A 23,521-nucleotide genomic window follows, 5' to 3' on the forward strand; every position below is an offset into this window, starting at 1 on the left:
AATGGAAGAATGACCAAATAACACATGAGATGCACGTTAGACATATAATGGAAAAGGTTCTTGAAGTGACCTTTACGCGGACTTGGTGTACAAAACGCTCATGCAAAACAATGTCTTATCCATATTTCACTGAGAGGCCTAAGTCTTGTGTGGCAAACTGTCTAAGAACCTATGAGAGAATGACCGAAGGGCACAGGTAGGCAAATGTGAAAAAGCTACTTATTTCTCAGCATGCGGCTTTTGGGCCAGCCTCTACCCGCACGATTGCCAGATTGGTCATGGCTAAATCAGGGATCAATGTATCAAGGTTTGGGGTGCATTCTGCCCGGGTGGCTGTGGGATCTAAGGCTTTTACAATGGGAGTACGCTTGGAAAGATTCTAAAGACAGCAGACTGGTCGAGTGCTGTAACCTTTAAGAGATTTTACTTTAAACCGATCACAGGAGTGTCGCCAACGGTGATAGAGAAGGTTAGAACTAGCATAGAGCTCGCCTCCGGCCTTGCTGTAGGCTAAAGATTAACCAGACTAGAATAGTGCAGGGGGCACCGATTCTATTAAAGACAGGGAGGCAAGCATTATCCCTCCCGTTGATCCGAATTGTACAAAGAATTGATATGTAAATTGGAGCCCGCCCATAACATATCCTTTGATTGATTTTAGGGGAAGAACAGAAGCGAAACACCTCACGGGCAGGACGGTGGGCCTCAGGAAGTGTTTGTTAACGCAGTTTATCATGCAAGTTCAGTTCGCAGTTGATAAAGTTCTTAAATTCAGTTGAAGAGTTTGATCTTGTTCAATGTCAAGTAGGAGAGACACAATGTTGGATTATCACAGAGAGAGGAAGGACTCTAGGAGAGCAAGAACATATAGAATGTCAGGAAAGGATAGGCTTCATGGAGGCTCAAAAGGGTCCATTTCGTTTTTGGAACTACACAATTTCAGGTTTGCTTGGGATATTTAGTCCAAGTTGAAGAAAAAAAAGGATTTCATTCATTGAACATGATGCGCAAGGTGTCCCGTTCAATTAATTAGATCCTTTTCGAAGATGGCCACCATGGAAAGGAACGGCAGGGCTCTTCGGAGTCCCTCTCCCCTTTCCATAGCGGCTGAACAAGCGGGGAAGCAGCTGCAGCGGCGGTCTGCGCTGCCACAACAAACAGATAAGTGGGGGTGGGAAAAGGGAAAAAAACTGAAAGGGGAACAGAGGGTGGGGAAGATGGCATTGGGAGGAGCCGGCCATCAGGAGGCAGCATGGAACACAGGCTTTCACCGGCAGTTCAAACCTACGTTCCTAGCCACCTGATTGGCTGTAAATACTGCTGAAGAATAATCAGTAAAGACAGAAAACATAATGCTTGCCTCCGTGTCTTTAATAGAATCAAGACTCTCTGCACTGTTCTGGTCTGGGTGATCGTTATGAGTTGCCAGAAGTATGGTGACGGGTGATTCTCGGCATGAACCCTGTTCGCTATAACCCCACAGAGGGCCTAGTGAGTGCGTAATGGGTTCACATGCTTGTCGCTTGTATGTAAATTCACTGTGGACTTTGTGTAACCGCAGCTGTTAGCGGCAGCACTAAGTAGCCTCTGTGCAAACAGCATCCCTTAGATTAAGTTGAAAGGAGGCGCCTGAAGAAACCGCTCTTACCTGTGCATAAAGCAGCGATTCAGCGAGTAACTTATTCCGAATTCAAAGGCCAATATTGACTCTGGCACCTGGACAGGAACAGCTGTTGCCTATCGGGAGCTGTGGTGACTGGGCTGGCTACAGGAGGCCCCTTTGCAGTGGTGTAGCAGGAATGTTCACAGGACTTTAGGACAGCCGTCCCCGTACACCAAAGAAGACACCTATATCTAATTGCCACGGGCGGCTGAAGAAGGGTTGGGGCTTGTGCAGGCCCATTTCCCAAAGATGTTCGGGAGGCCCCTTGCCTAGCGCAGGGAAACACAGTCTGAGGCACCGGTGGGAAGAATAGCTGACAATTACGAAATAAGGGAATGCAGCAAGGGGATTAATAGCTGCAGATAACCATGTGACAGGCAGCTAATGGGTAGCTGAAATACTAAGGCCCTTATTCACAGAGTGTTTTTGAATGGGGTTTTGCCATTATGAAATTCTTCTGTGAATTAGGGCCTAAATGTCCACATGAAAAGCTATTAACCGCTCTTTCTTACCAGGATGCTAACGTAGTTGAAACCGGAGTAAAAAGACAATGAGGTAAAAAGAACAACCTTTGTGGATACTGCAAAGCCCTGCATTAAAGAAGCATTTCGCTTTGTCACAAGACTTCCCACATTGGGGATCCCGCTCGGGCCCCCCCCAACCCCTCCAAGACTCAGGACGCAATTCAAATGAAATGCTTCAAAAGCCCTGCCGCCGTCCCTGGCAATTGGAATATTTCCTAGGCTTACATTTCAGCTTTTATAGATGATGCTTTAGACCGTTGCCTTTGCTGCCATTTCCCCACTGAGCCGTCAGAACCCCTGCGCTGGACTAGATCCAAGTAGCTGTGACAAGGCTGACGGGACCCCATTTCAACATAATGTTTGCCCCCTTGCCTTACAGAGGAGGAAAACCATCAGAGGTGCCCGTGGGGGGCTTACATTATAATAAAGTCAAAAGATTGCAGCAAGGTGGTAAATAGCTGCAGATTATCACAGAGCAGGCAGCCAGCCAGCAGGGAGCTGAAGCAGGATATATCCATAAACGCGAATACAAAAGCAAAATACTGATAAGAATGTTGCTGGATACTGCAAGAGGGAGGTGAGAGGCACGAGGAGGCCAGCAAAAGCATCCTGAAGTATGTGCACTTTGCACATTTAACATCCCGAATTAAAGGAGTATGTTTCTGTGTCATAAGACTGCCGACATCGAGCCCCCACAGCCCCTGTGCCAATTGCAATTGAAAAAGTTGAAAGTCCCTGACACCATCCCAGACTAGATGTGTGAAGTCATGAATGGTTGAGGTACAGGCCAATCCGATGACTAGATTCTGAATCTGTCGCCGTGGGGGATTCCTCGTCCCTTCCCTCTTGTATTCAGGGGGCCAGTGCTGGGGCTTATGTACCACAGGAATGCCCTCTGCCCTCTCCCTTTTGTTTCATGTGCACGGGTGTTGCTAGGGGACCGGGGGGCTATAGCCCCTGGCAGGGGTGTTGCAAGGTTTATATGAGATCCAGGGGTAGAGTCCACGCCAAGTGTAGACGTCACATAACTATATCATATGAACGCACGCGCTGCATGTGCTTTCCAGCGTTAATATTTCATACGTTTCTACTCATAATCATTTGGAAGTACTGTGCGAACATGTAGCTATACTGCCACCCCAGAGTGTGAACATTCCTTCAGTAGCGCTAGGTAACACTTTACGAGGTTATATAAGACAAAGAAAAGCCTCTAGACGGGACAGCCAAAGACTTGCTGTGAATTGGGAAATTGTATATAAGCAGCAGCTGGAGAGCTACCTGTTTGCCACATTAGCCGCACAGTCGCTTGCTGCTGGTTGTTGGGCTCACCTTGTCTCCGCGGGGGCGTCAGGCACTGCTGGGTGTGAGGACATCAGCAGGGTGCTGGGTTTGGACCACTCTGGAGGCCTGGTCTGCTTAGAGGTCTGCTCCTAGGATGGACGAGGAAAGCGGGTTAGATGAGGGGGTGCCAGTGCTAGTGTCTAGCCCACACTGCCCCTCCCGTGTCACTGCCCCATCCCTTAACACTTGGTTTCTTCCCCGTGGATGCTCATCACCTGTTGACTGTATTTGGTAGGCTCTCCGTCCTGCTGTTCTGTGCAGTGGCGCTGTTGCAGGGGGTACGGGCGCTTGTGGGACCGAGTTGCATCACTGTTCCTTGTAATTAGCCCAGGCCGGCTGTGGCTAAGGCTCGCTATGCCCTGTGTTGCTAGTTCAGTCCTTGCCATGTGGCTGTAGTCTGTCTTCTTTCGCCTTCTTGCTTGTTCTACTTCTGTGTCCTTAAGCATGCCTTTGTAATTGGCCTTTTGTCTAACGTGTCTTCTTTCGCGTGTCCTTAAGCATGCCTTTATAATTGTCAATTTTCCCCTGTCTCCGCAGGCGCTGTGATGAGTTTTGGTGTTGCTCTGACGAACCCGCGAGTGCCGAGGAGCTGCGCGGGTGAAAACGGAGTGCTGCGCCCAGTCGAGATGACAGGTAAATTGGATGCGCGAGGCGCTGGCGTTGTAGCTCCGTGAGGCGTTGATAAGCAGCCAGGTTCCACGTCAGGAGTCTGGGACGCGGTAACGGGATCTCAGTTGAGTGTTGACCCGCTACTAATGTCTCTGTATTTGTTTTGTCTTTCTTGCAGCAGACCGACAGCTGGGTTCGGTGAAGGAGTCAGAGTTTGTGGAGTGCAGGGAGCTGATCGCGGAGAGCGTTGCCCTGCTGAGAAGCAGAGCAACACGAAGCACTCCTCTGGGCCGGGGCGTAGCTTATATAGCCACCCACAACCGAGTGTCCAACCACACCCCAAAACACTAGTCTGCATGGTCAGACGCAGTGAACAGGGCTGTGGCTCTGTGCCCTCCATGTTTGAGTATCCAAGGTCCTTATTGGTTGCCACTATTCACTTGTTGATGAGCCCGGCGCCAAAGATGCCAGGTCAAGGACCAAGTGATCCTTTTTCGTTGCGTAAGGGCGGTTAGGGCAGCACCCCGATGTAGTGAGCCCACTGTAGCTCGGGGGCAGCGGTGCATACGCCTTCCATGTCCATTGATCGTGACACTGACAGGGGGTAGCTAGTGGTCTTAAAAAGTGGTGGGCCATAACTTAATTATACAATGTAGCAAGCGAGAGCAGCAAGCAAGCTTGAACTTGACATGGGCGGTACTGGAGGTAAGGGGAGGGGGTGCAGGGGTTCTACCCCTGTATGAACATTTTTGAAAAAACCCTGTCACAAGCACACATATTTCAGCATGATTTTTCCCAAATAACCAGAAACGTACTTACGTTTCTTAGTGATCTAAAGGGATGCCGAATACTTCACCACTAACAAGCTGTGGCAGCGTCAAGCAGGCGGGATACAAATACCCAAAATAAGATACTCGTGCCCTAAGACCACCATGGGGCTTTCATCGTCAATATACGCCAGTGTTGCACCCACTATCTCCTTGCCGTGCCCAAAGACACTTTTGTGAATCCCCAACCACATAATATGCTGGCATTGCCCCTGGGGCCAAGGGCATCGCTAGGGGTGAGCTGAGGGGGCGGGGGGGCTATAGCCCCATGTCCTTTGGTTGTAGCCCTGTATAGAAGCACAGAGGCTAGAATCAAAAGGCTAGTGCAGGTGCCAGACATCACTCCTCTGCCACACCCAGACTCAGACAGCAAGAAGCTGTCACACTTCTCACCTCGGAACACGGTGTATTTACTTACTTTCAAACTTTAAAAGTAAGCAAATACACTGCTCCTGTGTGAGAGAACACTAATTAGCGTAACTGCTGGCAGCAGCAATAGTACAGGCAGAGGATAAAAGCCTGCCCAGGGGATATCAGTAGTACACCCCCATGTTGAAGCTGAAGGCTTAATTGCTCGGCTCAGCGTTTACATGGCCCATGCCGCCAATTATCAGCATTAACTAAAAAAAACTGTTTGTGTGTATGCGAGATTGCATGCATGCATGTATGCTTGCATTCACGTGAAGGAGTGTGTAAGTGTGTGAATGTATGCGAGGGGGTGTCTGTAAGTGCACGCATATGAATTAATGCAGTGTGAATGGTGTACATAAGAGCAACTGTGCGTGTGAATGAGAGTACAGTGTAAATGTTCTGGGTGCTCATGTGAATGACAGATATGTTGCATGGGTGCGTGACTGGGGTATGTGTGTGTTTGTGTGCTCTCTGGGGGGCTGGGGCCCAGGCAGGGGCATTGCAGCATGAACATTTTTTGACAGGAGCATGGCATGTTTACTGGCGATTTTGGGCAAAGCAAAGCCAAACTGAGTGTTATTATGCGAAGGTGGCGTTGGAGTGTGTGTTTACTGGCGTTACAGATTAAATACAACATGAGTACAACAAGAGTGTTCTTATATGGGGGATTTGTGTAATGATATGTTATTTATATAGCGCTTTGGTGAAAGCTCTGTACAGAGAATATAGTTACATACAATTATCACGCACCCGAAGTTCCCAAGTTGGTACTCATTTAACAACCTCGGAAGGGTGAAAGGCTGAGTTGGCCGTGCTGGGAGTTGAACCTGAGAATCACACTCTGATCGCAATAGCGAGTGCTCAACCTGCTGAACTATCTTACCAGCTAGCCAGCAAAGACATGTTTTCTTACTGTGGCATTGGATCTTATGACTGGTGATAAATCTAAAGGCAACATATGTGTTTTTACATTGGTTTGAGGGCACTTGTGCAGCCTGCAAGGGATGACATTTTTGTACTGCCGTTAGGGAGCAAATAGATCATGATGAGAGTTCTTGCATGGGGAGGGGGATTTATGTAGTCAGCAAGGATATGTTTTCTTACTGTGGAATGGCTTTTCTTAATGGCACTAGGTCAAAGGAATTTCCGTGGATTTATGACAAAGCAGATCCTAAGTACAATTTGGGTTACAATTTCAGTAAAGCAGATTGGGACCATCTCTTAGGACTACGCAATGATGATACCATGGTTATTAAAAAGGCAGATAAGGGTGGAGGCATTGTTGTCTGGGATGCAGAAAAATATGATGCAGAAGTGTTAAAACAATTAAACAACATTGATTTTTACTTGAAACTCAGAGGTGATCCTACTGATGGCATTACAAAAGAGATTCTCTCTATTTTTCAAAGAGGATTCGAGGCAGGATGTTTGACTAAAAAGGAGTTTGATTTGTTGAATCTGGACATTGTCCGTACTGCCTTGTTTCACATATTGCCTAAAGTCCTCAATGACCCTTTTAATCCTCCAGGCAGGCCCGTAGTATCGCTATGTGGTTCTATCCTGGAACCGATTGGGAAATGTTTAGATTCTTTTCCTCAAACCACTGGCGGCTAAATCTTTGACCTACTTAGCCAATACTACGGATGGTATAAATCAAATAGAGTAAATTGAATTTGATATGAACACAGACATACTCATTACATTGGATGTGGAATCCCTCTATTCAAATATTCCTCAGAGAGAATCTCTAAACATCATGAAAGATTTTTTGGCAGAAAAAGAGGGACATATTGAAGTACCCAGTGATTTATTAGTGGAATTATTGGAGGTAGCCCTCACTAGAATTTGTTTCTGTTTCAAAAACACATATTATATGTAAGTAAAGGGAACGGCAATGGGGGCAATGTTTGCCCCAAATTCTGCCACCCTTTATATGTGGAAATGTGAACAATTATGCCTACTTGTTGACACCAATCCATTGAGAACAGCGTTAAGATTTTATAAACGCTATATTGACGATGTTATAATTATCTGGCATAGCAAAAAGGGATTGCATTAATTTACTATTTTAACAGCCTCTTTCTAAATCTACCTCCCTCTACTTTACGCCATCTGCAACTAATCCGGAACAGAACTGCGAGACTTGTCCTTGGCTTCAGGCCCTGGGATCGTATCTCTCCAGCTCTGAAATCTCTCCATTGGCTCCCAGTGGATGCAAGGATTAAATTCAAAACTCTCTGCATTGTCCACAAGGCTTTCTGGGACCTGAGTCCAAAATACCTTCAGCTATCCCTCCACAAATACCTCCCCTCTCGAGCTCTTCACTCCTCTACCTCTAACTCCATCAGGGTCAGTCATTTATCAAAGAAACAAGCTGGGGGTAGATCTCTGTCTTCAGCTGGGGCCTCCCTCTAGAACAGCCTAACTGCCACTCTAAAACTTGGGTAGAACCATCTACGGGCCCAGAAGCACCTCAAGACCTTCCTCTTTTCTTCTGCCTTTGCTCCCCCTCTCCCCTGCTGATCTGCTCTCTCTTGGCACCAGGTACCTGGCCACCCTCTGTCCTCTGGGCCCAGGTACCTGCTTTCCCTGCCACCCTCCGGCACTGCCTCTGGACACCCCTTGCACTGGGGTCTGTATCTGTACCCATAGAGTCCCCCCGTTTTTCTTCCTGCACTTATCAGACCTACCCTGTCTGCTGCCTTAAACCTAGCACTTCCAAATTGCTGGCTGCACTACCACTGTTTGTTGCCTTTATTATTTATTTATTATTATTTATCCGTCTCTCCTCTGCTTCGCACTTTCCACTTCACCCCTCTTCCATGCACTTTTCCCCTACCCCTCTCCCATGCACTTGCGCGTTCTCAATGTCACTGGGCCTAGTAAGATCGCTGTTTTGTTCTCCCCTGTTCCCCTCCCTTGCCTTGTTGCGCTCTGAAACACTTGTGTACAAGCACGATAGAAATAAATTATCAATATCAATACTTAACACTAATTTGAGAGTTACAATGCACTCTGATAACAAACAGATAGCATTTTTAAATCTCTTAATTAGAGAAAACAATGGTCATCTAATTGTTGATCTGTTCCACAAGCCAACAGATAGGAATACGATTTTGAGGTACGATAGTTTTCATCCTGAAGCGTTTTGTAATAATATTCCATATGTCAACTCTTTAGGGCTAGATGGAATTGTATCAAATTGTAGGATCTTATGATTCAATACAATCTAATTCTAGATTGTCTCTCTCTAAAAGGGGCTACCCAGCAAGACTACTATGTCAATCCAAAAAAAGAGCTTAAAATCAAACAAGAGACATATTGTTGACTGAAGAAGGAACGACAGAGAGGGGAACCACTCGGTTGGTGTGTGCTATGACTTAAAACACACACCACAATGAAGTTAGACAAGCTATATCAAGACATTGGGCCTCATTACAACCCTGGCGTTAAGGGGTTAACGGCGCCGTAAAAGGCTGCGGCGCCGTTAAACCCTTAACGCCAGATTCACACTTTAACGCCTGCTTTTTGCAGGCGTTAAAGTCCAACCCGCTAAGGGACCTTGGTGCTAATTACGGCACCGTAATTTACGGTGCCGTAGTTAGCGCCTTCCCCATTCCCATTGGGCCCTATGGGCCAAAAATGGGAATGGGGAAGGGGCCATGGTGAATGGGGATTTACCGCCCTGCCAACCTTGGAATGGGGCGGTAAATCCGCCATCCACCATGGCGGAATCCGGCATGGAGCATGGTGCTAATAGCACCATGGTCCAACGCCAGGGTTGTAATGAGGCCCATTGCCTGTTATTACAGCTGGATAATCCTACTTTGCAACACCCTGTTTTCCTTTATAAAGGGCAAGAAATTGATGAAGTGATTATCCCGGGCCGAGAGAGCTTCTAAAGAAAAATCTTGGACTAATACATCTCTGTGGGGATGGCACCCGTGGTGGGCCATTTCCCATTTCATTTCATGTAACTCTATTACAGTGAATAAGAAAATGTGGGCTTTGAGAAGCGATACTATTTGTAATAGTAATAATGTTATTTACTCAATTACATGTCCATGTAATAAGACTTATATTGTAAAAACATATAGAGCAGTTAAACTGAGGAGTACAGAACATAAGTCCAGGATTCGAACATAGAGTCTAACATCTCCTTTGGTAGTGCATTTTCTGGAAGCAAAACACAGACCAGAGGAGTTTGAATGGTGGACCATTGAAAAGGTGTTCAGTAACGATGGGATGTACACATCAGCTAGACTCTCTTAGCGAGAGTAGTGGTGGCACTATCACACACAGAGTTATATAAATGGTCTAAATAAGATAGAAGAGTGGAACCAGTTTCTATAATAGTTCTATCGAGGAATGGATCTAAATTAGGCATGTATGGCTTAATAGATGAGACATTAGCTATTGGATATTCCAGTAGCGTCACCAAATGGACAATAAAATGAGAACAAAAGTATAGTGTTGAAATATCTGGGCTGCGCTCGTTAATTGACCTTACTACATGGTTTTGTAACTACGAAGGTCAGACTAAATAATACACCAACAGATGAGAGTTAGTGCGCTTTCTCCACTGTAGAATGGTCGGGGATATTGATTGTTCATATGTAGTCTCTATAATATTGTGGCGGAGTTTTAATTTACAGGAACCCTCTTGGGTATAGAAAAACGAAACCCAATTAAACGAGATTGCCAATTGAGCTTATAATGAGTAAAATAAAGGAGAGTCATCTTTGCCAAAATATGGTTATATGTGTTATATTGAGATTTTACAAGTTGGTGCCCAGAATATAGTTATGCTCAAGTGCCTGTTAGTCATAGTTTTTCTTGATGAATCTAGTGCAGTAGTCTTCAAACTTTTAGGACTGGCCCCCTCGAGCAAAATGTGGGCCGGCCGGGCCTCCCCCAAAATGCCAAATGCACAGTAAGCCCAAATGGCTATGAACTATTGCGTGCCGTCACCACACCCTACTCCTAGTATAGTCCCTGGACTCCCCCACCTGCTCCCATCGCATTCTCTGGGCTCCTTCATCCCACTCCTACCCTGTCCCTGGGCTCCCCCCACCCCGCCCAGCTCCTGTAGACTGTCTGTACCCCAGCTCCGGTAGACCATCTGTACCAAAGCTCTGGTAGACTCTCTGTACAACAGATATGGTCCACTCTCTGTACCCCAGTCCCAGGCCCCGGTAGACTGGCGGTGCCCCAGCTCTGGTAGACTCTCTATACTCCAGTCCTGGCAGACTCTCTGTACCCCAGACATGGTTGAATCTCTGTACCCCAGCTCTGGTAGACTCTGTGTACCCCAGCTCTGGTAGACTCTGTGTACCCCAGCGCTGGTCCACTCTCTGTACACCAGCCCCAGGCCCCGGTAGACTGGCGGTGCCCCAGCTCTGGTAGACTCTCTATACTCCAGTCCTGGCAGACTCTCTGTACCCCAGCTCTGGCAGACTCTCTGTACCCCAGCTCTGGTAGACTCTCTGACCCCAGCGCCGGTAGACTCTCTGTACACCAGCCCAGTAGACTCTCTGTACCCCAGCTCTGGTAGGCTCTCTGTACCCCAGCTCTGGTAGGCTCTCTGTACCCCAGCGCCGGTAGACTCTCTGTACACCAGCCCCAGTAGACTCTCTGTACCCCAGCTGTGGTATACTGCTGGTGTCCCAGCTCTGGTAGACTCTCTGTACCCCAGCACCGGTAGACTCTCTGTACACCAGCCCCAGTAGACTCTCTGTACCCCAGCTGTGGTATACTGTTGGTGCCCCAGCTCTGGTAGACTCTCTGTTCCCCAGCGCTGGAAGACTCTCTATACACCAGCTCCAGTAGACTCTCTGTACACCAGGCCCAGTAGACTCTCTGTTCCCCAGCTCTGGTAGACTCTCTGTACCCCAGCTCTGGTAGACTCTCTGTACCCCAGCTCTGGTAGACTCTCTGTACACCAGCTCTGGTAGACTCTCTGTACACCAGCCCCAGTAGACTCTCTGTACCCCAGCTAGGGTAGATTCTCTGTACCCTAGCTCTGGTAGACTCTCTGTACACCAGGCCCAGTAGACTGTCGGTGCCCCAGCTCTGGTAGACTCTCTGTACACCAGCCCCAGTAGACTCTCTGTACCCCAGCGGTGGTATACTGTTGGTGCCCCAGCTCTGGTAGACTCTCTGTTCCCCAGCTCTGGTAGACTCTCTGTACCCCAGCTCTGGTAGACTCTCTGTACACCAGCCCCAGTAGACTCTCTGTACCCCAGCTGTGGTATACTGTTGGTGCCCCAGCTCTGGTAGACTCTGTACCCCAGCTTCGGTAGACTGTTGGTGCCCCAGCTCTGGTAGACTCACTGTACCCCAGCTCCCGTAAATTGTCAGGACCCCAACTTTGGTAGACTGCCTGTAGTGGCTCCTACCTGCTTTGTTCTTTGAAGACCCCCGAGCGGCGGGTTCATGATGCCACTGGACCATCAGAACACATGCGCTTCTACAACATTCACCATTTGCCGGAGCCGAGCATGTGATAGGTCAGCCCAGGAAGACCCGCAGATAGCTGGCAGTGAGGTACCTGAGTTGCTACGCTTGATCTTCTTGCCTCCCCCTCCCTTCCTGCCTCCCCCTACCGCCCTTCCAGCCTCCACCGCCCTTCCTGCCTCCCCCTCCCTTCCTGCCTCCCCCTCCCTTCCTGCCCCCCCTCCCTTCCTGCCTCCCCCTCCCTTCCTGCCTCCCCCTCCCTTCCTGCATGCTCGGCCACTGCTGCCAATAAAGGAGCCAAAGTACCCCCTATGGATCCCATGTCCCGTCTATATCAGCACTCCACTTGGACCCTCCACGTGGGCGGCTGGGGGTCTCAGTAAAACTGTGAGATGGTTTTCCATTCATTCCCTGCGTGTAGAGTTTACTTCCAGTGATGGCACCTTTAAGCCGCCAGGTCCTTTCCTGGGCACAAAAGAAATGGCCACTGATTCACAACCCCTCGGATACCCACGGCCCCTGTGACAGCCCTGTCTCAAGGCACAGCTCGACCCTGTGATAGTCCCACTCCCTGGGATAGTCTCACTCTCAGGAGGGACACCACCACAACATGCCCCACACCAGGAAAGACGGATGCACAAGGAATAACCAGAACAGAAGAAGCGAAGTGCAGTAATCACGGAACACCACACCCGGGAATCAACCTATACCAAGAGAGTGCAAGAGATGGCAAGAGAGGGCAAGAGAGGGCAAGAGATGCCAAGAGAGGGCAAGAGATACCAAGAGAGGGCAAGAGATACCAAGAGATGGCAAGAGATACCAAAAGATGGCAAGAGATACCAAGAGAGGGCAAGAGATGGCAAGAGATGGCAAGAGATGCCAAGAGATGGCAAGAGATACCAAGAGATGGCAATAGATGGCAAGAGATACCAAAAGATGGCAAGAGATACCAAGAGATGGCAAGAGATGGCAAGAGATGGCAAGAGATATCAAGAGATGGCAAGAGATACCAAGAGATGGCAAGAGATGGCAAGATATACCAAAAGATGGCAAGAGATACCAAGAGAGGGCAAGAGATGGCAAGAGATGGCAAGAGATGGCAAGAGATGGCAAGAGATACCAAGAGATGGCAAGAGATACCAAAAGATGGCAAGAGATACCAAGAGATGGCAAGAGATGGCAAGAGATATCAAGAGATGGCAAGAGAGGGCAAGAGATGGCACTCCAAAATGTTCAACTCAAACAAGTCCAATCGCCAGAACACAGTCAAAATCGCTCTATTTATCGCCCTACCGGTCAGACAACCATCTATCCTCTGAACCGTAAGCACCGTAGCAGGCTAACCGGAAGCCTCTATTTTCTGCCCTGTATCTTGGCCTTTCTTATTGGGTGCCTTGAGTTGTCCACCTCCAAGAAACCCTGGTCTGACCTCTTCTCCTGCCCTTGCGCCACAGTCTGAGTAACTTCCCTGTACTGATCACAAGAGGCATGCAAGCACTCCTTGAGACCCCTCCCCCACCTTAGAGTTTGCCACACATGAGTCCACAGCCACTCATACACAGCCAGATTACTGGAGGTTCTCTTCGATCCGCACCCCATTACAGATTCCATATATCTGTGACTACCCCACCTGCAGACAGGTTAGAAGAGGGGTCTTGTGTAAGCCAGGCACCCTGAAGGCCATAGCAAGCAAACACTGGCACTTTCTAGAAGTCTGGGCTGCTCATCCTATCCCTGGATGTGGGGGGCTCTGATATGACCCCCAGGAAGCCTGAAGGCCATAGTGAGAAAACACGGGCACTTTCTAGAAGTCTGGGCTGCTCATCCTATCCCTGGATGTGGGGGCCTCTGATATGACCCCCAGGAAGTAAGTGCCCTGGTGCCCCCAAGCTCCAGTGCTGCCTTTTTCCCACTCCTGTACCTGAGTGTGTACTCACCAGAGATTGCAGGATGGCATGGTTTGTGGCATTCATGCAGGAGTCCAATGGGAAGGCACACTCCCCTTCACAGTAGTACGCCGAGTAGCCCTGTGGGGCGATCACCCAATCCTGAGGGAAGAAGACAGTCATTGGTTACTGAGGGCAAGGGTCCCGATAAGGCCAGGTCTGGCAAGGGGGCAAACGAACCCTGCCCTGTGTGGCTTTGGAGTTGCAAGCGTTCTTTGCTAGGGTGGGCTTGGTCAGTGACTTGAGCGGGTGGGAGATCACTACTAAGCCTGGCCTATGCCAAGCAGGTTGGTATACCTTGCACTGGGGGAGGGGATGCACTGATAGGGTGGGCATTCAGTGAGATGAGGGGCAGGGTACATGGGGTGGGCATTTACTGCTTAGACACTGCCCAAGCCAAGGAGTCAATGTTCACCGTTAGGGCAGGCCTAATCGGAGGAGTGTGTGGAGAATGTCCTGAGTTGCAGCATGCTCGTGTATGGAAACTGGCCACCGTCGCAGCGTGCAGTGTGTGGAGTCGCAGCATGCGGACTGTGCAGAATGGTACCAGTCACATCATGCATTGTGTGGAGAACGGCACAAGTGGCAGCATGCAGCGCATAGAGAATGTTCCCAATCATGGCATGCATTGTGTGGAGAATGCTCCCAGTCATGGTATGCAGCTTCCAGTCACAACATGCATTGTGTGGAGAATGGTACAGTCATGGCATGCGGCAAGTGCGTGTAGAACGGCACCAATTACAACATGCACTATGTGTAGAAAGGTCCCAGTTATGGTAGGCAGCTTGTGTGTGGAGAATGGCGCCAGTCACAACAAGCACTATGTGTAGACTGGTCCGAGTCATGGTATGCAGCTTGTGTGTGGAGAATGGTGCCCGTCACAGCATGCATTGTGTGGCGAATGATCCCAGTCATGGCATACAGCATCTGTGTGGAGAATGGCGCCTGTCGGAGAATGCATTGTGTGGAGAATGATCCCAGTAATGGCATTCGGCATGTGTGTGGAGAATGGCGCCCGTCACAGCATGCATTGTGTGGAGAACGATCCCAGTCATGGCATGCAGCATGTGTGTGGAGAATGGCGCCGGTCAGAGCATGCATTGTGTGGAGAATGATCCCAGTCATGGCTTTGGGCATGTGTGTGGAGAATGGCGCCCGTCACAGCATGCATTGTGTGGAGAACAATCCCAGTCATGGCATGGGGCATGTGTGTGGAGAATGGCGCCGGTCAGAGCATGCATTGTGTGGAGAGTGATCCCAGTCATGGCATGGGGCATGTGTGTGGAAAATGGTGCCCGTAGGAGCATGCATTGTGTTTGAGAATGATCCCAGTCATGGCATGCAGCATGTGTGTGCAGAATGGCGCCCGTTACAGCATGCATTGTGTGGAGAACGATCCCAGTCATGGCATGGGGCATGTGTGTGGAGAATGCCGGTCAGAGCATGCATTGTGTGGAGAGTGATCCCAGTCATGGCATGGGGAGTGTGTGTGGAGAATGGCACCCGTCACCATGCATTGTGTGGCGAGTGATCCAAGTCATGGCATGCAGCATGTGTGTGGAGGTGTGTGGAGAATGGCGCCTGTTGGAGAATGCATTGTGTAGGGAAGGATCCCAGTCATGGCATGGGGCATGTGTGTGGAGAATGGCACCCATCACCAGGCATTGTGTGGAGAGTGATCCCAGTCATGGCATGCAGTGTGTGTGTGTGGAGAATGGCACCTGTCGGAGCATGCATTGTGTGGAGAATGATCCCAGTCATGGCATGCGGCATGTGTGTGGAGAATGGCGCCGGTTAGAGCATGCATTGTGTGGAGAATGATCCCAGTCATGGCATGCGGCATGTGTGTGGCGAATGGCGCCCGTCACAGCATGCATTGTGTGGAGAATGATCCCAGTCATGGCATGCGGCATGTGTGTGGCGAATGGCGCCCGTCACAGCATGCATTGTGTGGAGAATGATCCCAGTCATGGCATGCAGCATGTGTGTGGAGAATGGCGCCCGTCACAGCATGCATTGTGTGGAGAATGATCCCAGTCATGGCATGCGGGTGGAGAATGGTGCCGGTCACAATATGCATTGTGTGAATGATCCCAGTCATGGCAGGTGGCATGTGTGTGGAGAATGGTGTAGGCACAGCATGCATTGTGTGGAGAATGATCCCAGTCATGGCATGCGGCAAGTGCGTGTAGAACGGCACCAATAACAACATGCACTATGTGTAGAAAGGTCCTAGTCATGGTAGGCAGCTTGTGTGTGGAGAATGTCGCCAGTCACAACATGAACTATGTGTAGACTGGTCCGAGTCATGGTGTGAAGCTTGTGTGTGGAGAATGGTGCTGGTCACAGCATGCATTGTGTGGCGAATGATATAAGTCATGGCATACAGCATGTGTGTGGAAAATGGCGCCTGTCAGAGAATGCATTGTGTGGAGAATGATCCCAGTCATGGCATGCGGGTGGAGAATGGTGTAGGCACAGCATGCCTTATGTGGAGATTGGTGGAGAACCCAGTGCACTGCAGAGAATATTCTTATTTAGGGCCAGATTGGAACTGTGGCATTCCTGTGGCCCTGCTAAGGCTGCAGTGTGCAGAATTGTACCCCCAGCCTTACCTTGGGGTCTGGGCAGCGAAATAAGAAAGCTAATTACCAGCCATCCGAGATCCCGGAAGCTGACATAGAGCTCGTGCCGCTTGCACACCTGCCGCCCATCTCCGACGTGCACGTGATCTGGGAGAAGAGAAGAGAAGAGCAGGGTGAGGCGAGTGTAGGGGCGCATGATGGGCAGCGACTCTCAGGGTACCACTCCTCCAGGAAGTCTTGTGGGGTGCGCAGCAGGGAACCTTGCCCCAGGGTTGCAATTACAGGCGCCCCTTTGCCAACCCACTGCAGTGAAATGTGTCTTGTGGCTTCAGAGTCCCCCTAACCCCCTGGGGGGCTCCATTGCCCGCATTTGTTTTTTTTTCTCCACGTTCTACAACACTGAGAACTCAGTTCTTGGGAGAGGATTTGCAAAAGACTTTTCTGCAAAATGGAATAGAAACTGCACTAGAGTAGGCAATTCCAGAGCCCCCAATATAGGCGCCTGTCTGTCTCCAGTCGCCCCCTCCTCCTTCATTCCCAGCAGCCACTGCAGCTCCCAACCTGGTCCCTGCAGATGGTTTCTGACTGTCCCGCCAACTGTTGAGGTTTTTCTGCCCGAGACAGAAGTCCATTCCAAGGTTTCTATGTCTGCCACTAAGGTCCTCCCTGTGAGACCAAGACCTTCAGGAACCTGTGTGATCACTCTCCGAGAGAGATCCAGGGGTGAACTAGTGGGGTATGCTGTCCTGAGGAAGTGATCTGGTGCTTTAGAGAGAGCCTGGCCCACGAGTAACTGTCCCAGCACTTGAGAGCCTCCCGCCTGCATAGAAGTGCCAGGGGAGGGCATTACGACCCCTCCCAAGGTCTATAGGTCTGTAAGTACCTGGGGGGAGCATGAATACATGTTGTGGAGTTTCAGTGGTGAAGTAAAAACGTTACTTTAATAGTGAGTAAAGTAAATAGACAAATGTGTTTTTATTGTGTAGCATTTAAACGAGCTTTTCTTCATGGCCTATGTTGGGAGTAGAGCAATTACTCTACTCTGGAAGCCTAGCCGCTTAGCAAACCCATCTAAAACACTGTGATTATTTTCCACTGCCCTCCTCGCTCCCACACTCTCAACCCTAGCTGTGTTCAGTTCTGTACCCCACTGTGGAATTGACTTTCAAAGCTAGCTGTGTTTCGGACTGTAATCAATTATTCTGTTAGGCATAGGCCTCTCTCCGACTATTCAGGACTCCCAAATCTAGCCGTGTTAGCACTGTACCCAACTATTCTCTTAGACGTAGGCCTCTCTCCCACTATACGAGACGTAGGCCTCTCTCCCACTATACGAGACGCAGGCCTCTCTCCCACTATTCAGGACTCTCAAATCTAGCTCTGTTTAGTTTTATACCCAACTATTGAATTGACCCTCAAATCTAGCTGTGTTTAGGATAGTACTCAATTGTTCTGTTGGGTGGGAGCCTCTCCCCCACTATTCAGGACTCTCCAAATCTAGCTGAGTTGGTACTATACTCAGCTGTCCTGTTAGGCGTAGGCCTCTCCCCTACTATACAGGATTCTCAAACCTAGCGGTGTTTATTTTGTACCCAACTGTTCGATTTGTCCCTCAAACCTAGCTGTGCTTAGGATTGTACTCAATTGCTCTGTTGGGCATAGGCTCTCAATTCCAGCGGTACTTAGTATTACACTAAATTGTTCTGTTAGACGTAGGCCTCCCTCCCACTGTGCAGGACCCTCATACCCAGCCGTGTTCAGTCACTACCTGAAGCCAGGCCTCTCCTGCTGTCCAGTCACCTCAGATCTGGGCACTGAATAAACCTTCCTCTAGCTACCAAGGGGTCCCAAAACCAACTACTCGAACCTCCACCCAAGACCGTTTGAAACAAGGCCCCTCGCCGCCCTGGCCCCATTTAAGGAGCCGAGCACCACCTGCCATTATTAATGACCCACACCAGTGAAACCAAGTCACAACTTACTGCCAACAGCCTGAGATCTATCACTACTGACCTAACTGAGTCCTAAACCATCCGACCTGAACGTCTACCGCCTCTAAAACCCTTGACAGTGCACCAATAGGAAAGACCCCTGACCCATCGACAGGAAGGACAGACTGAACCTGAAAGCATCCAAGCATATGAAGACTAAAGAAACATCAACACTGTGCTTGCACAATACATCACAGAGGACCACTTACCCCGCCACCTCTGAACCGTGAACCAAAATGCCCCGACCCAGAAAGGGATGCCGAGAAAGAGAGCAAGATCGTGCAACAATGGCCACGGACACACAAAGCCAACAGCACCCAGTAGAAGCAACCTCAAATTCAAGAAACACTTCGCTTAACACGGTTATCAGCAGAACAAACCATGTAAGAGAAAAATCCTTATATCTTACACCATACCTCGTGACAACCACGGAGCGTCGATACCTCAACAACACAAAAATCTCGACACATATAAAGAACCCCCTAAAACACCAGAAAAAAGAAGGGAGCACCTATTAAGAGAGTGGGATGACTCCAACCCCCTGACCCCATACATCACAAGAACAGAAAGGCACCATTGATACCCACAACACACCAGACAAGACGACAAGGTCCTGGTACCCAACAACCATACCACTAACCTAACAGACCGATTCAATGAAGAAGAAGCTATCGCTGATCTTCAACCAATCGACATCACTGGAGAAACACCACAACTGAACAGCCATGCTATCAACCGGGTGCACTGCTTCAATGAAGAAGCAGCCGTTGCTGTTCTTCATCCAATCAACATCAATACAGAAACACCACAACGGAACAACCACATACCTGAACAAGGAACTACCAATAAAGAAAACCACACCAAGAACATCCACTGTAATTTAATAAACAAAAGGTCAATGTCCAAACATTCGACCGAAATATACGACCTCCTATCTGACGGAGGTATCGACATCCTATTTGTAACTGAAACATGACTAGACTACAATTACAAGATCACCCTCAACAACTGCCTGTCTGAAAACTTCAAATGTATCCAAGCAAACAGGAAAACTAAAAGAGATGGGGAATTGGCAATCATACATGAGGAACACCTGGCCATCAAACTAGAAGAGCCATTAAACATCGATAAATGTGAATCTTTAATACTACGCCTATCAGTAAACCCCAAAACAAACCTGAAATTCATACTGATATACAGACCACCGTCCTACGATGCAACCTTCGTAGATGCCTTCAGTGAAGCAATCACCATCCTAGCCATCAAGCACAATCATCTAAACATCCTCAGAGATTTCAACATCTGGTTCGATGAATAAACCACAACCACACAAAAATATTTAACTGGCCAACTAGCAGCAATGAATCTACAACAAATAGTCAAAGGAGCAACACACTTGGCAGGGCATACACTTGTTGCAATCTTTGCAAATAAAGAACTCATTAACACAGCACCCCCAATTCAAATACTCTGAACCGACCACCTCATCATTCCATTCATAATCACAATGGCCGTTCCAATAAACAAGCAACACGACAAACCACTGACCACCATGAAAAGAAACTGGAGAACCATCAAAAACTCCAACCTAACTGAACTGCTGGAACTCAGCAAACCCCAAGCAACAATTATGGAAGAAGCTGACCTGGACAAAAAAGTAGCTTTACTGCACACCTGGATCAAAACAACCCTAGATGACATTGCCAAACAAAAACCCTTCACTCCCTCACGTAATAAAACAATTGCAAAATGGTTCACCCCAATACTCAGCGCCATGAAAAGAGAAAACCAAAAACTAGAATCAATATGGAGGATCAACAACAACACTGCAAATAAACTAAAATTTCTGCAACATATCCTCTCATACAAAAAGGAAATACAAAACGCAAAGAGAAAACACTACGATAACCGAATCTTCGAAGCACCAAACACCCAAAAAGAACTCTTCAAAATCATAAATGAAATTTAAAAAAACGCCGGGATGCAACAACACACCAATTCCATTGATGAAACTATGCAAGGACCTAGGAGATCACTTCAAAAATAAAGTCATTACCATCCAACAATTCATACAAAGCATACCATGTGACCACACTGCAGAACCCACCTATCCTCACGAGGAACATCCGAACAAACTACGAAGCTTTTCTGAAATATCAGTGGAGACTTTCCTCAAACTGGTAAAACAAAGCAAAAAAAGGACCAGTGCCCCCCGGACATATACAAAACAATTCTCAAACAAGGAACTCCCATGGAATACCACAGGAATCTCCTCAACCTGTCAATCTCAACAGGTAAAGTACCACAGGCTTTTAAATCGGCGTACATCAGGCCGCTTCTCAAAGACACCGCAAGAAACGTAGAGGACTTATCCAACTACAGACCCATCTCCAATATCCCATACATAGCCAAACTGCTAGAAACTTACGTTTACAAAACAACCCAAGAATTCATAGAAGAGCACTGCCTACTAGAGCAAGCCCAAGTTCATTCAGACCAATGAGAGGAACAGAATCAGCTCTCCTCTCAATATGGGACAACCTAAAAACAAAGGCAGACTCGGACAACAGTACCGCCCTGATTCTCCTCAATCTATCTGAAGCCTTCGACACTGTTAACCACGACATCCTCATAACGAGATTAGAAGGATTGGGAATAACAGACACCGCCCTACTATGGATCAAATCCTTCCTAACAAACAGAACGGAAACCATATTGATGAAACCTTTTAAATCCAACCCAAGAGACTCCACATGCAGAATACCACAAGGCTCATCCTTCTCCCCGCTCTTATTCAACATCTACCTATATCTATTAATCAAATTTATCAAAAGACATGGCCTCACCTGCTACAACTACGCCGACGACACACAAATTATCTTCAAAATACAAGACACCCGAGAAGAAAACAAAACACTAGAGAACTGCCTTCGTGATATATTCAATTGGATGAACTAGAACCACCTCAAAATTAACGCAGGCAAAACAGAGATAATGATCGCCGCAAATAACAGAGGAGACATCGACTACATTCCATGGCCACGAGAACTCGGAATGACCCCAGTGCCATTGTCGATTGTAAAAAACTGGGGGTCCGTGTAAAGACTGGAGGGGGGTGTCTGTACTTCCGCTCTCTATATGGTAGAGGAGAGGCACAGAGGACCCCAGCCAAGATTCTCTATTATTGGTACATGGTCTAGCAATCAAGGCCTAGCTTCTCAGGAGGTGATGCAGGCTGGTTCTTAAGTACAGTGTAGTCCCCAAGCACCCACAAAGGAATGTCCGCACACTGTATTACTGAAAACACAGTCTTTATATAATTAATATTCAAGGTTATGTACACTATCACAATAACTCACTTTGTGCTCAGAAAATCAACAATGGTAAATATATACAGTTCTAAAGTGGTACCACAAATATTATCAGATCTCATTATAGTTCATCAACTATACTGTCAAAATGTCACACAGATCAATAACAAGGAAACCAGCAATAGAGATAGGAAGGAAGGCAAGACGGTGGAACAATTGGCAGAATACTGGTTGCTACCGTTAAAAACAGCTCTGTGTGGAGATCCCCCACCTGGGCAACCTGTAGAATAAAGATACAAGCCCAGTCCATATATTGTTCACAATAGACTTCCCAATAGTTCTGCAACCCCAAAGTACCTGGCTTTGTAGCATTCCACGGCGGGGAATCAATGGTCCTTCTTGAGTGCCCTCCCTTTAAGGCAGGAGTCATGGGTCGTCGAACATCCGACGGAGAACAGGGTGAGCTACGACGGTGAAGTGGCAGCTTCGTTCCTAGCGGTGCTCGTTGACGGGGAAGCGGGATACAGCGGCGACGATGCGTACAAGAGCGTCCTTGGATCAAATGAAGTTCTTAGGCAAACGGGAGCACGGCGGCTCTGGTCGGCGACGGCGGTCGTCGACAGTGGCGGACAACAGTCCGGGCGCTTCTCCTTGGGATTCCGCAGCAGTCCCCATCTCGGGTCGACAGCCTGTCGAAGGTCTGTCTACCAGGGAGCTTTGGCAAAGATCAGCTGGTGCACGATTGTCCCTCGTAGCTCGGGAACAGGTCCTCTCTGGGTCAGTGATTGGAGAGAGAGCAGCTTTCAGATTGTGAAGGAGAGCAACAGCAATTCTTCTCTTCCAGCAGGGTTTCAAGGTCAAGCTTCAGTTTCACTCCAGTTACTCTTCAGCTTCTGAACACGAATTCTAGCAGTGAGAGGCCCCTAGATATACTAGTTGCTCTTGCATTCATTCTGCTGGGTCACACTCAGGCAACCAATGGGTCAGAAGGGCATTCATGCAGGCAGGCAGCCAATCAGGTGCATAGTGCATTCAGGCCATTCACTTCTCTCCAGACACTCACAACAACTTATGTGTATTGGGACAAGTACCCAGCCATTCAACACTCCACACTGCATTCATACCAGTTTTGGCCAGGGCTGTCTCAGTCATTGTGTCAAACACCAGATACTAGACACCCACAACACAGAATGCGTATTCGTCACACACTCCATTCACCCAGGTCTCACCCACAGGGTGTGCCCACAACATACAGTCACTGGGGAGGCTCCAACCAGTCTGGCTTGGACTTCACAACAACACCATATATGGAACTTCCACCCAACAGCCAGTCAGGGGGAAGGGACATAATCAGGGCTTCCCAGGACTTTGGGAAAACAAGGTAATAGGCAATAGAAAGCAAGAGGCCACAGGGGCCATCTTGTTTCCTATCAGGAATCAACTGATTCCAATGGCAGGGCCTGGGTATCCCAAAATGGGGGATACTCAGAGCACCTGTCAAATTCAGCATGGAGCTGCCACCAGCCCGTACCCTGCTCTGTAGGCCACACACAGGTGCCCAAAAACATACACTAGGGGCACAGGGTTGTACCCCCACCCATGGGTGCCATAAGGGTATCCCAGGGGTCTGTACACCAAACCAAAAGAGAGAGCTGCACCGCCAGGACTCCCACATGAACTCCTGTGCGGAAAACACGACATAACACACGATAAAAAGCAATAAAGGACAAGGATACGGAGGCCCTCTCCCACCAATGCATTCCCAGCATCACAGTCCTGATGGACAACAATCTGGTTCTAGAACCACAAGTAAATGTTTTACTCAAGAAATGCTTCTTTATCCTGCGAGCGACAAAA

The 23,521-nt window shown here is 48.5% G+C and overlaps 1 protein-coding gene across 1 annotated transcript in view; it reads right to left on the reverse strand.

Moving 5' to 3' along the window:
* Nucleotides 1-23,521, reverse strand: part of BMP8A (bone morphogenetic protein 8a) — a 227,877-nt gene that overhangs the window by 36,196 nt on the left and 168,160 nt on the right. The window contains exons 5-6 of the mRNA XM_069622415.1: nt 16,430-16,509; nt 13,769-13,879 (exon numbers count right to left, since the gene is read on the reverse strand). Of these exons, the coding sequence (XP_069478516.1) occupies nt 13,769-13,879; nt 16,430-16,509 (191 nt within the window). The remainder of the gene's footprint in view (nt 1-13,768; nt 13,880-16,429; nt 16,510-23,521) is intronic.

This window comes from Ambystoma mexicanum, chromosome 11, assembly GCF_040938575.1.
Source record: "Ambystoma mexicanum isolate Mex_15411 chromosome 11, UKY_AmexF1_1, whole genome shotgun sequence".
Taxonomy (NCBI): domain Eukaryota; kingdom Metazoa; phylum Chordata; class Amphibia; order Caudata; family Ambystomatidae; genus Ambystoma; species Ambystoma mexicanum.